Below are 15,093 nucleotides of genomic sequence, written 5' to 3'. Positions count from 1 at the left end.
CACATTCCATGTGGCTGAAACAAATGAGCCCTTTACACGCAGAGGAATACTTGCTACAGTCAACAGCCTCTTTGACCCACTTGGGTTTGCCACACCAGTTACCATCCAAGGAAAGTTCTTGTTGCGAGAGCTGTCACATGATGCTCTAGACTGGGATTCTCCTCTTCCTGAGGATAAAGAAGAGGAATGGATCACCTGGAGGGAATCACTGCATGAGCTTGAACATTTGGAGATTTGCAGATCATATGCAACCAGCACTCTCTACAGCTCTGAAGAAGGAACTACATATATTCTCAGATGCTTCTGTCAAAGCAGTAGCAGCAGTGGCATACATTCATGTTATTGATGAAGATGGAGTATGCCACATTGGATTTGTCCTTGACAAGGCAAATCTAGCTCCACGAACTGCTCATGCCATTCCCAGATTGGAACTGGGAGCTGCTGTTCTTACTGCAGAGATAGCAGAGGTATTCAAGAGTGAACTAGACTTTGCCCTAGATGCCACAGAATTCCACACAGACAGCAGAGTGGTCTTAGGGTATATTTACAACCAGACAAGACGTTTTTACGTGTATGTGGCCAATAGAGTGCAACGTATCCAAATGGTCTCTAGTTCAAGTCAGTGGCATTATGTCTCTACAAGGCATAATCCTGCAGATCATGCTACTCGCTCTGTATCAGCAGCCTTGCTGAGCTACACTACATGGCTTACAGGACCAGCTTTCCTGTCAAAGGTTGAAGAATCATCTCTGAAAAAGGAGAAGTCTGACCTTATTGATCCAGATGCAGATGAGGAAGTCTGTTCTCTTGCCACTACTGTACCTATCACCAGATTAGGCAGGTGCATAAGTTTGGGCACCCTTGTCGTTTTATTGATTTGAATACCTTTAGCACTAATTATTGGAACACAAAATTTGTTTTGTAAGCTTGGTGACCCTTGACCTACATCAACGGTGAGAACAGCCATAGTCCACCCACAGACCAGCTCCAAAGACCTACAACATCATCTTGCTGCAGATGGTGTCACTCTGCATCGTTCAACTATTCAGTGCACTTTGCACAAGGAGACGCTGTATGGGAGAGTAATTTCTGCGCACACGCCACAAACAGTGTCGCTTGAGGTATGCTAAAGCACATTTGGACAAGCCAGCTTCATTTTGGAATAAGGTGCTGTGAACTGATGAAACTAAAATTGAGTTATTTGGACATAACAAGGGGCGGTATGCATGGTGGAAAAAGAACACAGCATTCCAAGACAAACACTTGCTACCCACAGTAAAATTTGGTGGTGGTTCCATCCTGCTGTGGGGCTGTGTGGCCAGTGCAGATACTGGGAACCTTGTTAAAGTTGCTGTCAATATCAGCAGATTCTTGAGAACAATGTTCAAGAATCAGTGACAAAGTTGAAGTTGCACCGGGGCTGGATACTTCAAGACAACGACCCTAAACACTGCTCAAAATCTACTAAGGCATTCATGCAGAGGAACAAGTACAATGTTCTGGAACGGCCATCTCAGTCCCCAGACCTGAATATTATTGAAAATCTGTGGTGTGATTTAGAGCGGGCTGTCCATGCTCGGACACCATCAAACTTGACTGAACTAGAGATGTTTTGTAAAGAAGAATGGTCCAAAATACCTTCAACCAGAATCCAGACTCTCATTGGAAGCTATAGGAAACATTTAGAGGTTGTTATTTCTGCAAAAGGAGGATCTACTAAATAGTGAAGTAAATTTTTCTGTTGGGGTGCCCAAACTTATGCACATGCCTAATTTAGTTTAAATAATTATTGCACACTTTGTGTAAATCCTATAAACTTCAAATTTCACTTCTCAAATATCACTGTGTTCGTCTGCTATATGATATATTTAACTGAAATTGCTGATCCAAAGAACCAATGATTTATAAAGGCAAATCATGAAAATGATCAGGGGTGCCCAAACTTTTGCATACCACTGTAATGAGAGATCACAGTGATTATTATTACAATCTAGACTTGGTAATATTCACATAAGAAGAGCCAAAGGGGCTTTTGTACATTCAAGATCCAAGTAAATAGTGGAGAGGGAAAGAGATGCGGCAATTGTAGATCAGAAAGAAAGAGAAGGGAAAACTGCTGATGATTAATGGTATAGAATGTTCTGGTCCTCAACTTATTAGTAATGAAACTGACAACTTTTGCTAGAATCGCTATTCATCCATATTTTCCAGGATCAATTCAAGAGTCATTTTCTGATTTAAGGTTTTATCATCAGATAGATGATGATTTTAGGAACATCTGTGAAGCAGATCTCACTCTTGATGAACTAGATGAAGCAGTCAAGCACCTTTTACCTGATAAATCTCCTGGATCTGATGGAGTGTTATTACTATAACTTAGTAATAACTATAGTTATTACTAGCTGTTACAGACAGATGTGGACTTCTTTACTATATATCCTGATTCAGGTTCTTCAGGAAGTAGATGAGCATCATATTCTTTCTTCTATAAGACAGAAAGTAGTAACTTTGATCTCTGAGCCAAATAAAGATTCAGATTTATTAGAAAACCTTCACTCTAGACATGCTTCCCGCCTAAAGAAGGGTCTGTTGTGAGTGATTAGTGGGACACAGTTTAGCTTCATGAGAAAAAGATCCATTTTTGAGGAAGACAATCATTAGTCAACTGACAGGTGATTCTTTTATGTTGGATATTTAATAAGTGGAAAAAGTCATAGATAACATCAGTATGTTGTCTAGAGCTTCTGGCTTACATCTCAATGCAAAGAAACATGAGCTAATGACATTAGATAGTCGATTAATCATTATTATTAGAACAAAGGATAGTCAATCAATTAGTCAACCTTTGTTTAATCTCAGAGAACATTGAGGGTGACCCTCATTTACAATGTTGCCTTGTAGATGCTGAGCAAAGGATTGATAATGCGTACAAATTTATCAAATAATACAAGTAAATTTAATAAATAGAAAAAGACTCAATCAGGTAAGTACAAAAAAGTAAAAGATTAATAACAAAAGTACATAAAGAGTACAATAGAAAATATAAAACAATAATTATAACAGTGAAAATGTAAAGGTTAATAAAATCAGATCAAAATCAATTAAAAATCAATTAAGTAGATTAATATTTGGAATAATTTGGATGAATGTAGATCTAGACTTGATGTTTGGTTACTAAGAGATCAACATTTGGGCGGATTTATTAAACAGAAGTGGGAAACCTGGCAAGATGCATTTATCCTGTTTACTCTCTGCCTTTCACTGCAGCTTCCATTAAACCTGTCAACCTAAAATCCGTATATTAAAAAAGCTGATTTAATCAAGGATTAAATATGGGGTGAGATCTATATTGAAGCAGTTAGTTCTGTGGAACGAGGAACATTAAAAATGTCGAGTGATTTTACTTCATATTGACTCCGTCCCCCCAAACTGTCTATAAAACCATCTTACTTTCATCAGCAGGTGTTGTTATATGGAAACTTTTATTTTATTAAAAAGCAGTTTAATAACCATAAAAACTTTGATCAATGTAGCTGTATCCTCCACTTTACACTCACCATCCCTTCTATATGTATATATATATTTATAGGTTTATGCTTAATGGTTTCTTAAATCCTGTGTCATGCAATAGGAATAATTCTATTTCATAATTATTCAGTAAATATAAAATCAGTAAACTACATTAGTTTACATTTCTACCAAAAGTCAAAGAAATTCATTTTAAAGTTCTAAAGTTTTTACCCTTCAAGTGAATTTTTAAGAAAGAGCCACAATTGAGGACTTCTGAAGAAGTTCATTAGTAGGGTAGGTGTGGCAGATTGTGATTAAACTACAGTCCACAGGAAGCTCGACCTCCAGAATCAGGGTTGGTATCATTTTATAAGTAAATATCAGACGACGCTTTTCTCACAGATCCACCCTTCTTCGTAAAAGCATGGTCTGTCATTCCAGGCCCTCTTATTTGGGAAATCCCAAATCTCAGCACAGTCCTCATTATTCTGATCATCATTTGGTTCTCCCTGATACCAGAACCTGAAAGCCAGACAGTCAGAATCAGTCTCTGATCAGTGCTCATTTAACCTTCAGCTTAAATCTCTGTGTTCAGTCAAATTCATACAGTTTACTACACACTCAGTTACTGACTGAAAACAACACTGATAGCACGCCTTTATCCATCTGCTGAAAGGTACAGTTGGTACTTGAAAAGGTGGAATTAATCAGTTAGTCACTTAATCAGTTTCCTACCCAGTGGTCAGTGGTGACCCGTCCACCCATTTCCAGACTCCCTCCTTTTCTCTGTCGGTCAGACCAATCCAAGCTCGACTGCTGCCCATATTGTTAAGGATGAACTCCTGCAATTGAGACAAGAATGAGCTGAAGAAATTTTCCTTTTCTACTCTCTCTCTCTCTCTCTCTCTCTCTCTCACCTGCTCTTCTCTGCTGTTTATGATCACCAGGTCTGCTCCTCTTCTTCTGCAGTCCTGTCTGCTCTCACTCCAGCTCTTCTCTCCAGTAGAGATGAAATAAACACTGGTGCTGAAAAACTTCCAACCCTCCTGCACGGCCTTCGCTATAAATAAAACACACATGTACACACACTCAGACACTCAGATCAAAGTACTGATACTCATTCTATATTGGTAAAGTTCACCGCATCTGGCTTAAAAGAAAATACAATAGCTTATATACTATACAATACTAGCTAAAGTTAACAGCTTTAATCTATGGAGTAGCCTCTTATGCTCCTTGGAACCACCGGTGGTTCCAAAACACACTTCGTCATATTCTTCATAACTTCTATATTAATATAATATATTTATATATACATATATTATTATATTATTATATTATATTATATATATTATATTATAATAAATTAATAAATAAATAAAATTAACCTGCATTTATTTCATGCAGTTACTGAATAATTTGAGCATTTGATTTGGTCATGTAAATTCAGATGGACAAACCAAAATATACCCCACCGCATAAGAGCTTAAACAACCTCTGGTGTCACTTCCATACTTTGGTCAGGAAACAAATAGGTTCTGCAGGACGATCATCATTTATAGTATTGGACTTGAAGCAGGCAAACAGAACCGTCCCAAGGGGAACCTACCTTAATGTGCAGTGTTCACAATATTAGCATGAAACTAACTTTCAAATGTATATTGTAGATTGTTCGGAGGTCAGATGTTCAGTGTAATCCTGTTTTTCTAATGTTGTGCTGGTTTTGTTGCAGTAATGATTTGGGATTTTTTCCTCTTATGGCCTCTTTCACAGGACAATTTACCACTGTCTCCTCCTATCAGCGCTCGGGACTCCTGTTCCCTGAATGTGTCCCTCTCACTCACCTGAATCAGTTTCTAGTAATCAGTGCTCTCTTTAAGCTCTGAGTTGTGAGGTATTGTTTTGCTGAGCTCTCGTTTGTTCCCAATTTTCTTATTTCTTTCCCCGACTATTCTTCCTGTTTTCATCTCACCCTCTGGAGCTGATTTCAGTTTGATGAATAGATTTAATATTGACTTTGTCCGATGACTTTGGGAAAATTGCACATGCACTCTCAGTTCTTTGGCATCACAACCATATAGTTTTAAATGTGAACTATTAGAAACAGAATAGACGTGCAAAATCAGACACAACAGAGCTTTTCCTGGATAACATGCAGAGTGATTATACTACATAAGCAGTGATTATGTTGCATAAGCAGATCTGTGGTATTGTTAAGACGCTAGATGGTTGCTATGGTATTTTAGACAGATATTGGGTGGTTGCTAAGAGGTTGCTAGGGTATTTAAGGTTGCTAAGTGGTTGCTAAGGTATCCAATGTTTCATAATGTGCCAGATGTTATCAGTGGGTGAAAGATCTGGACTGCAGGCAGGCCAGCTTAACCCTTGGACTCTTTTAATACATCCATCCATTTACTAAGCCGCTTCTCCCTCAGGGTTGCGGGGGCGGTGCTGGAGCCTATCCCAGCAGTCATCGAGGGGAAGGCAGGATACACCCTGGACAGGTCGCCAGTCCATCGCAGGGCAGACAGACATACACAATCACTCACACACTCACACCCAGGGGCAATTTAGCATGTCCAATCTTTTAATACAGAGCTGTTGTAATACATGCAGAATGTGGTTTGACATTGTCTTGCTGAAATAATCAAGGCCCTCCCTGAAAAAGACGTCATCTGGATGGCAGCATATGTTGCCAAAACCTGTTTATATCATTCAGCATTAATGATGCTTTTACAGATGTGCACGTCACCCATGCCATGTGCACTAATGCACTATACCATCATGCATACTGGCTTTTGAACTGTGCACTGATAACAAGCTGAGTGGTCTTTAGCCTGGAGGACACAGTGTCCATGATTTCCAAAAAGAATTTCAAATGCCGATTCGTCGGACCACAGGACACTTTTCTACTTCCCCTCAGTCCATTTTAAATGGGCTCAGGCCCATTCTTAAAGAGAAGGTGGAAGCATGTCTGGATCCTGTTTATGTACAATTTTCTTCTTTGTGTTTTAGAGTTTTAACTTGCATTTGTGGATGTAGCGGTGAACTGTTTTCACAGACAGTGGTTTTCAGAAGTCTTTCTGAGCCCATGCAGTGATTTCCACTGGAGAATCAAGTCTGTTTTTCATGCAGGGCCAAAAGATCATGGCCCTCATGCATGGCCCAAGATCCAGGCAATACTGGTTTTTGGTCTTGTCACTTGCATTTAGAGATGATGCAAAGCAAAAGTTGTTTGTTTGCTTTGTTGTTTCTCCCCATCCAGTCTTTAACAGAATGGTGAACCCCTTCTCATGTTTACTTCTGAGAGACTCCGCCTCTCTGGGATGCTTTTTATAACCAATCATGATACTGATCTGTTGTCAATTAACCACCAGGTGTTTTTTAGCATTACACAACTTTACAAGCCTTTTGTTGCCCTCGTCCCAACTTTTTTGGAAAGTGTTGTTGGCATCAAATTCAAACTTTCTAATTTTCAACATTTGATATGTTGCCCTTGTTCAATTGTCAATTAAATGTAGGGTTTAAATGATTTGCACATCACTGCAGTTTGTGTTTACTTACATTTGTGTCCCAACTTTTTTGGAAATGGGGTTGTAGTTACCCATTGCGACTTTGGCTAATTAACTTGATAACTTGAAATTAGGGCCTGGATTTTTTTTTTATCATTTTGTTATTTGAATAACTGAATTGTAAATGTATAATTCTGGCCCTGGGGCTCTGCTGTCCTGCAGAATGTAGCTCCTTCCATTTTATTAGCCAGTCATCTCCCTAACTTAGCACAGCATGTACTAACAGAAAATAAAATGTGGGATTTTTTTAACAACTTTTACATTTTTGTTAATTGTTTTTTTAGTCAGTTTGTGATAACTGTAACTGTATGCCATCCATATGTCATTTCACTATTTTAATACCAAACCTTCACTGTGTACATGGCCTTTATATTCAGTTACTGTTACAGTGTTTTCTAATATGTCACGGTTGGCTCCTCCCACTTCTCCATGTGCTCCTTTGTTTTGATCTGGCATGTGCGCTTGTTTTGGTTTTCTAGTCCTGCCCCTTGTTTGGTTACTCCTCCTCTGATTGTTTCCACCTGTTTTCCGCCTGTGTTGGATCAGAGCTTTCCAGGGTGGTAGATCTCCAGAATCTATCAGAATCCAGGAGCAGTACTAGGCACCCCCCGTATGAACAGGTAGTGTGCCGCAGTGGTAGTGATGGGAATTTTACAATATTGTTTTATAAAACAGAAGTTAATAAAAATCTGTAGAAGAAGAAAATAGAACAAGTAACCCATTTAAGCTTAAATGTGTCTGCTTACCCACTGAAGAGAACATCTTCTGAAGCTGATCCATTTTAATTGTTGCATTGTACCTTGACTCCAGCTGATTTTTCTCAAAAATCAGGTTGGTGTTTTTGGTCATTAACTGGTCTCTCTCTATAGCCAGGCTGGTGTAACTGGTCTGTAACTGGTCTCTCTCTGCAGATAGGTTGGTGTTTTTGGTCATTAACTGGTCTCTCTCTATAGCCAGGCTGGTGTAACTGGTCTGTAACTGGTCTCTCTCTGCAGATAGGTTGGTGTTTTTGGTCATTAACTGGTCTCTCTCTATAGCCAGGCTGGTGTAACTGGTCTGTAACTGGTCTCTCTCTGCAGATAGGTTGGTATTTTTGGTCATTAACTGGTCTCTCTCTATAGTCAGGTTGGTGTAACTGGTCTCTAGCTGATCTCTCTGTGCAGTAACCTTGATCCACAGCACTGTGATGACAGTCAGCAGAACACACAGCAGCCCCAGACACACAGCAGTCTGTATGAAGCATCTTCTGCCTGCGGTGCTCAGTTCTGAAAATATATACAAGCACATTTGACTGAATAAAGTAATTGTTAAACTAAGAGGTAATGCACCAGTAATGTCTATAAATACACTGCTCAAAAAAAATAAAGGGAACACTCAAATAACACATCCTAGATCGGAAAGAATGAAATATTCTCATTGAATACTTTGTTCTGTACAAACTTGAATGTGCAGACAAAATCACACAAATATCATCAATGGAAATCAAATTTATTAACCAATGGAGGCCTGGATTGGAGTCACACACAAAATTAAAGTGGAAAAAACACTACAGGCTGATCCAACTTTGATGTGATGTCCTTAAAACAAGTCAAATGAGGCCTCAAGTGTGGCCTCCACGTGCCTGTATGACCTCCCTACAATGCCTGGGCGTGCTCCTGATGAGGTGGCGGATGGTCTCCTGAGGGATCTCCTCCCAGACCTGGCATACGCCAACTCCTGGACAGTCTGTGGTGCAACGTGGCATTGGTGGATGGAGCGAGACATGATGTCCCAGATGTGCTCAATCGGATTCAGGTCTGGGGAACGGGCGGGCCGGTCCATAGCTTCAATGCCTTCATCTTACAGGAACTGCTGACACACTCCAGCCACATGATGTCTAGCATTGTTCTGCATTAGGAGGAGCCCAGGGCCAACCGCACCAGCATATGGTCTCATGGGCTACCTCTGGCGAGCACATGGAGGGCTGTGCGGCCCTCCAAAGAAATGCCACCCCACACCATTACTGACCCACTGCCAAACCGGTCATGCTGAAGGATGTTGCAGGCAGCAGATAGCTCTCCACGGCGTCTCAAGACTCTGTGACGTCTGTCACATGTGCTCGGTGTGAACCTGCTTTCATCTGTGAAGAGCACAGGGTGCCAGTGGTGAATTTGCCAATCCTGCTGTTCTCTGGCAAATGCCAAGCGTCCTGCACGGTGTTGGGCTGTGAGCACAACCCCCTTCTGTGGATGTCGGGCCCTCATACCATCCTCATGGAGTCGGTCTCTAATCGTTTGTGCAGACACATGCACATTTGTGGCCTGCTGGAGGTCATTTTGCAGGGTTCTGGCAGTGCTCCTCCTGTTCCTCCTTGCACAAAGGCGGACGTAGCAGCCTATGGCCTCCTCCACATCTCCTGGTGTATTGGCATGTCTCCTGGTAGCAACTACAGCCTCTGGACACTACGACAGACACAGCAAACCTTCCTGCCACAGCTCGCATTTATGTGCCATCCTGGATGAGCTGCACTACCTGAGCCACTTGTGTGGGTTGTAGAGTCGGTCTCATGCTACCACGAGTGTGAAAGCACCACCAACATTCAAAAGTGGCCAAAACATCAGTCAGAAAGCATCGGTACTGAGAAGTGGTCTGTGGTCCCCACCTGCAGAACCACTCCTTTATTGAGTGTGTCTTGCTAATCGCCAATAATTTCCACCTGTTGTCTATTCCATTTGCACAACAGCATGTGAAATTGATTGTCAATCAGTGTTGCTTCCTAAGTGGACAGTTTGATTTCACAGAAGTTTGATTTACTTGGAGTTATATTGTGTTGTTTAAGTGTTCCCTTTATTTTTTTGAGCAGTGTATATATTCAAAAAGCACAGTTTTGGTCCGAACTGATCTCACAGTGCTTTTACAGAGACCTACTCATATAGCCATTTCGCCTAAAAACACTCCAGGATTCTGGAACTGGTTTTACACCCTGTGTGTTAATAAATCACAGTAACTGGTGTTTTCATGGTGTGTAAAAAAATGCACTCAATCTGCTCAACTTTTATGGCAGTTTATGTTGGCCCACAGGGACAAAGAACATACATGTATTCTAAAACAAGCGCTTAGTCTGGAAGGTAAATAGTGTATATCAAAACTAGATGTTTCCGAATGGAATGGAAAAACAGCATCATAGAGTATGAGCATACCCATAATGCAGCCAAAGCGTCCTATTTTTCATCACTAATTGAGAATAAGAAAAATAATCCTAAGATCCTGTTCACGACTATATCCAAACTAACTGGTAACATTAAACAGTTTGAAGACGATATTCAAACAACATACAGCAGCAATGATTTTAACAGATTATTAAATGTTAAAGTAAAAAACATTAGACAACAAATCCAAAATTCTGCCTTTAGATATAATATTACAACATGAGGAGATGAAACTTGATAAAACTTCACTGTCACGTTAAACACCTAATTAAAAAGCAAGATCTTTATCACAATGAACTCGCCGACTATAGACTAATATTCCCAATCTCTCATTCTTTGCTAAGATCTTAGAAACATTGGTCTCACATCCACTGTGCTCCTATCTACAAGCAAACTCTCCCCATGAGATGCTTCAGTCTGGCTTTAGACTCTTTCATAGTACTGAAACAGCTTTAACTAAAGTAGTAAATGATCTCCTTGTGTCTTGCAATAGTGGCCATACTTGCATACAATTCCTTCTAGATCTGAATGCAGCATTTGATACGATCAACCACAAGATCCTTCTTGATAGGCTGAGAAATCTGGTTGGTATCAAAGGGCAGGCTTTTTCCTGGTTTCCGATCTTATCTGACAGGCTCTGATTGTAAGCTAGTACACTATGGTGTCCCCCAAGGATCTGTGCTTGGACCACTGCTTTTCTCGCTGTACATGCAACCTCCTAATATAATTCACAGGTTCAGTGTTAGTTTTCACTGCTACATGGACAACATGTCAGACACACTCTCTACATTAAAACTACACTCACAACTTTTCTGTTTGCACAAGCATTTTGCTAATATCAGTTGTTGCACTGTTAACTCACTAATATCTCTCCATAATCTGACCTGTCCTGTTAATCAATTTCTCTCTCTCGGTCTCTCTCACTCTCCCTCTCGTTATCTCTTTGAGCGGCATCTGCCTGAATCGCTACATGGGAGCCACCAGAGCTGCTAGAGTCACCAGAGCTCCATCTTTGTTGGCTGATCTGCACCATTTTGACCACCATGGAGTTTCATGCTGTACAAAGCTGTGCAAACCTCACCTGCATGAGCTGACCCTCCTGATGCTGCTGCTGCTGCTGCTGCTGCTGCAACTCAAACTATCTAATTAACCATTACTCCAACTGATTTTCACGGTTTTGTACTTTATACTAATACCATTTGCTGTCTGGTGTCGACCAGAGGAGGATGGGTTCCCCCTCTTTTGAGTCTTGGTTCCTCTCAAGGTTTCTTCTGCTTACTCTTATGGAGTTTTTCCTTGCCACTGTCACCATTGGCGACTCTCATGGGGGCTTGGACCCGGATTTTTTTGTAAAGCTGCTTTGTGACAACACCTGTTGTAAAAAGCTCTATACAAATAAACTTGATTTAACAAAGTTTGCTCTACCAAGGTTGTACTAATTCTTATTTTTAGGGCTCATCCCCGTAAGTTTTTTTCTTCAGCATATGAAAGGCAGGCTCAATTGAATACAAATCAGGTGACTTAATTTTCCAATCAAGAATTTTCCAGTATTAAGCTTTTAGCTCCATTGCTTTGTGATCATCATCTTGCATTATCTTTTCCTGCATTATCTTTTTTGCCAAAAGAACACTCCCTACCAGAATGCATAATGCCAACAATAAAGTTTGGTGCGGGTGGCATAATTGTCTGGGCCTGTTTTTTAGCTGTTATTGCCCATGAAAGGTAATAATTAGACTACAGCATACAAAGATGTAAATATATTAAACAATCACATGCTTCAAATTTGTTTTAATTGTCTTGGGAAATGCATTCCATTGTATTGATTTATTTTTTCAGTATTGATAAGGGGTGGGGGGGGTAGTGTACCTGTTGTTTAACAGCAGTAGGTCACTTAGTGTTACAGTGTGTTACAGTGTGTTAAGGGCACTGCAGGCCACATTGCGATACAGAGGTCCATGTCCTGGCACAGATAGCGCACGAGTCTGGTGACTTATTGAATTACAGCATTAAAATGTTGTCTTCCACAGCGAACAATAATCTGTAATAATCTGTTTTACCCCATAGAAATCTCCAGTCTGATTAGGATGATTAAAACACTTATAAAATCAATGCCTGTTAAATACTACAACAGGTTGACCAATCATAATAAGGTCTTTAGCTTTAGTCCATGTAATATTCATTTACTTTTTGGACATGAAAAAGTAAAATTTGACTGTCGCTGATGCTTCCTCAAAAGGCAGGAAGACACAGACAGAGAGTCTCTGTTCTCACAAGCCTTTGTTTTAGGGCGTTTTCACACTTTCAGATTTCGAGTGGTTTCTCAGACCCTGAGTCAGGCTGAGTGTCTCAGAGTTCTCTGCTTCAGTGGTCAGTCAAAACCTCTCCAGTGCACCAAGCATTCATTCCCTGAAAATTCCCACAATGCACTGTAATACCAGTGAACAGTGACTGTTTGCTATGGTCCCTGACTGGAATACTGGTTACTGATACTTTATAATGTTTAAATAAACCACTCTTCCATTTTAGAGGTCTGCTATCTGAGCCAAAGCCAATCAGGCCAACAAAATATCAGGATTGAAGCTGATTTTCATGCAAAACATCAGGCTCTGGTTCCTTGTTTACTGATAAAGGATTTGTAGTAGATTTGCCCTTATTACCAAAATCTCTCTTTTTATCTCTTTCTCTCTTGTGAGATCTTGCGAGTATTAAGCTCTGGCGTATTGTTCAAATTTATCAAAAATTGTTAAAATTCAAAGTCAAGATGAGGCTCGACAAGGTCGGCACCCTGATGAGTGTATGCCACTGTCTGCACTGTCAAGGTAAGATGACCAGATTTCTGGAATGAAAATCGGGGGTGTATCCAGTTTGGTGGTCTATATATAATTAAAACATCCAATATTTTTATCTATGAAATAAAAATGGGGCACAGTTCCAGATTCATGTATTTTAAACTAAAGTGAAGGCCACCTGATAAAATTGGACACTTTACAATAACTTTGCCAACTGTGTCAGAAGATGATACAGTAGCCTGCCATGGTGAGTGAAGCTATGGTAAACTATGAAACATCCATGTCCAGTGTGTCACTTTGTTAGCCAAACTCACTCCTCCAACTCACAGGATCCTTGAGGTAAGGAGTGACTGCTTTTCTTTAGATTTTAACGTATAGTTCTCTCATTACATTTGTTCATGATGCGCTTAACAGTTCACAAATGCTGTCCTGGAGGACGTACGTGTTGAAGTGCTGTTTGTGGGGAGCAAACCAGCCGATCCAGTGAGTGTGTGAGTCAGTTTATTTTGAATGTTTATTTAAATAAAGTTTGGTTAAAATTAATTGGAGATTTGCTTAATTAATGGCTTTTCTTAATTATTGTTTTGATCATTATCACAACAGTGATAAAGATGGAGTATTTGACCAATTTACTTTGACGGCCTCAAACAACATCATGAACCCATGAAGACCAGGTGCTTCAGTCAAGCTAAATATATAACTCAGCACTCCTGTTCTATGAGGTGGTGATTCAATGTTTAGTTTATTTAGTTTTTGCTGACCATCATGAACCAATAACTGATTTTACTTGGTGATATTGGTTAACTCAGTTACTACATTCATTAATAAACTATGCATTAATTTATTGTCATGCATGAGATATGGTTACTTCATACTTTTTATGATGACTGTATTACATGCATGAATTAAGGACTTTCCATTTACCCTTATTGAAAAGTGACTTTATTCATAAGATTAATGACTCACTCTAGAGGAAATCATGGAATATATATATATATATATATATATATATATATAATTTCTTTTGGTTACTGATTAAAGCTGGTTTTGTAGGTAAGTGAAAATCCCAACAAAGGCTCAAACTTACCTCCGTACTGAAGATGAGACAGAGGTCTTTTGCCCACTTTCTCAGCATTTGTCATGGATATATACTCTGCAGAGCTCCTGGTCGTAGGTGTTTCTCTGTTGTCCTGATTGGCATAAATGTCTTCGCCTGAGTATCTACTGATATCTGAATTTCTTCTGTTGTCTGCAGTAAGTCCTGAATTAGCATAAATATCCATCATATCCATTTTGCTCTGACTGATGTTAAATTTAATAACTCAGAGAACTCTAAAAAGAAGTCACTACAGTATCTGTGCTCAGATGTGAACAAATAGCCTGGCCTACGTTGAGGAAATTATGGTGGACAGCTCTTCTTAAAGCAGAAGTATTCTTTTAGTTTGTCAACCTTACTTTACCCTCCTGGGAATGTCCTCATTTAGGAGGGTATTGTCATGCAGACTTGAGTTGGCTTTGCAGAACTGTTCATATTAAACTAAGTTTGGGGACAAATGGTAACTATACAGCAAAGTGTGAACTAGTTTTGGATCAGGTCTTAAGCTGGTCATTGGCGCCCCAAATTCGGATCAGTGTGGTCAGTGTTATTTGTTTTTGTCATTATCCACTTAGAATCCTGAACACAGATAATTGCTATCTGGTACTAGCGTCATCATCATTGTCGCATCTGACTCCTAATTAGTGCTGTGGAGACCTTCATGACAGATGAAGCAGGTTTGGAGGAGGGAAGGTCAAGGAAGGAGCAGCAGATGGAGAAATTGCTTCAGATGGTAATAATAATAATATAATAATACATTTTATTTCATGGTGCCTTTCAAAAACCCAAGTTCACCTTACAAAACAGGAAAAAGCAACAATAATAATAAATGTGAATCAACAATCATTTGAATATGTCAAAATAAAACAACACTAAAAGAGTCACGGTAAAACAACAAACCAGTTTAAAGAGAATATGCTTGCTTAAACAGGTATGTT

The 15,093-nt window shown here is 39.8% G+C and overlaps 1 protein-coding gene across 1 annotated transcript; it reads right to left on the bottom strand.

Annotated features, from left to right (window-relative positions):
* Positions 1-3,076: 3,076 nt before the first annotated feature.
* Positions 3,077-14,433, bottom strand: LOC108411554 (C-type lectin domain family 4 member K-like). The gene is made up of 5 exons (XM_017683183.1): positions 14,147-14,433; positions 7,829-8,347; positions 4,428-4,570; positions 4,246-4,352; positions 3,077-4,032 (listed from the first exon to the last, which is right to left on the bottom strand). The coding sequence occupies exons 1-5, from the start codon at positions 14,349-14,351 to the stop codon at positions 3,891-3,893; spliced, it is 1,116 nt and encodes a 371-aa protein (XP_017538672.1). The 5' UTR covers positions 14,352-14,433; the 3' UTR covers positions 3,077-3,890.
* Between the last annotated feature and the right edge of the window lie 660 nt (positions 14,434-15,093).

This window comes from Pygocentrus nattereri, chromosome 22, assembly GCF_015220715.1.
Source record: "Pygocentrus nattereri isolate fPygNat1 chromosome 22, fPygNat1.pri, whole genome shotgun sequence".
NCBI lineage: Eukaryota > Metazoa > Chordata > Actinopteri > Characiformes > Serrasalmidae > Pygocentrus > Pygocentrus nattereri.
The sequence above is the reverse complement of the archived record's forward strand: the minus strand, read 5'-3'. Positions and strand labels throughout refer to the sequence as shown.

Coding starts and splice junctions, on each gene's coding strand:
- LOC108411554 (XM_017683183.1), bottom strand. CDS start 14,351: ATGGATATGATGGATATTTATGCTAATTCAGGACTTACTGCAGACAAC. Junction 8,348..14,146: donor GTCTCATCTTCAGTACGGAG/GTAAGTTTGAGC, acceptor ATATATTTTCAG/AACTGAGCACCGCAGGCAGA. Junction 4,353..4,427: donor TAAACAGCAGAGAAGAGCAG/GTGAGAGAGAGA, acceptor TCTCAATTGCAG/GAGTTCATCCTTAACAATAT.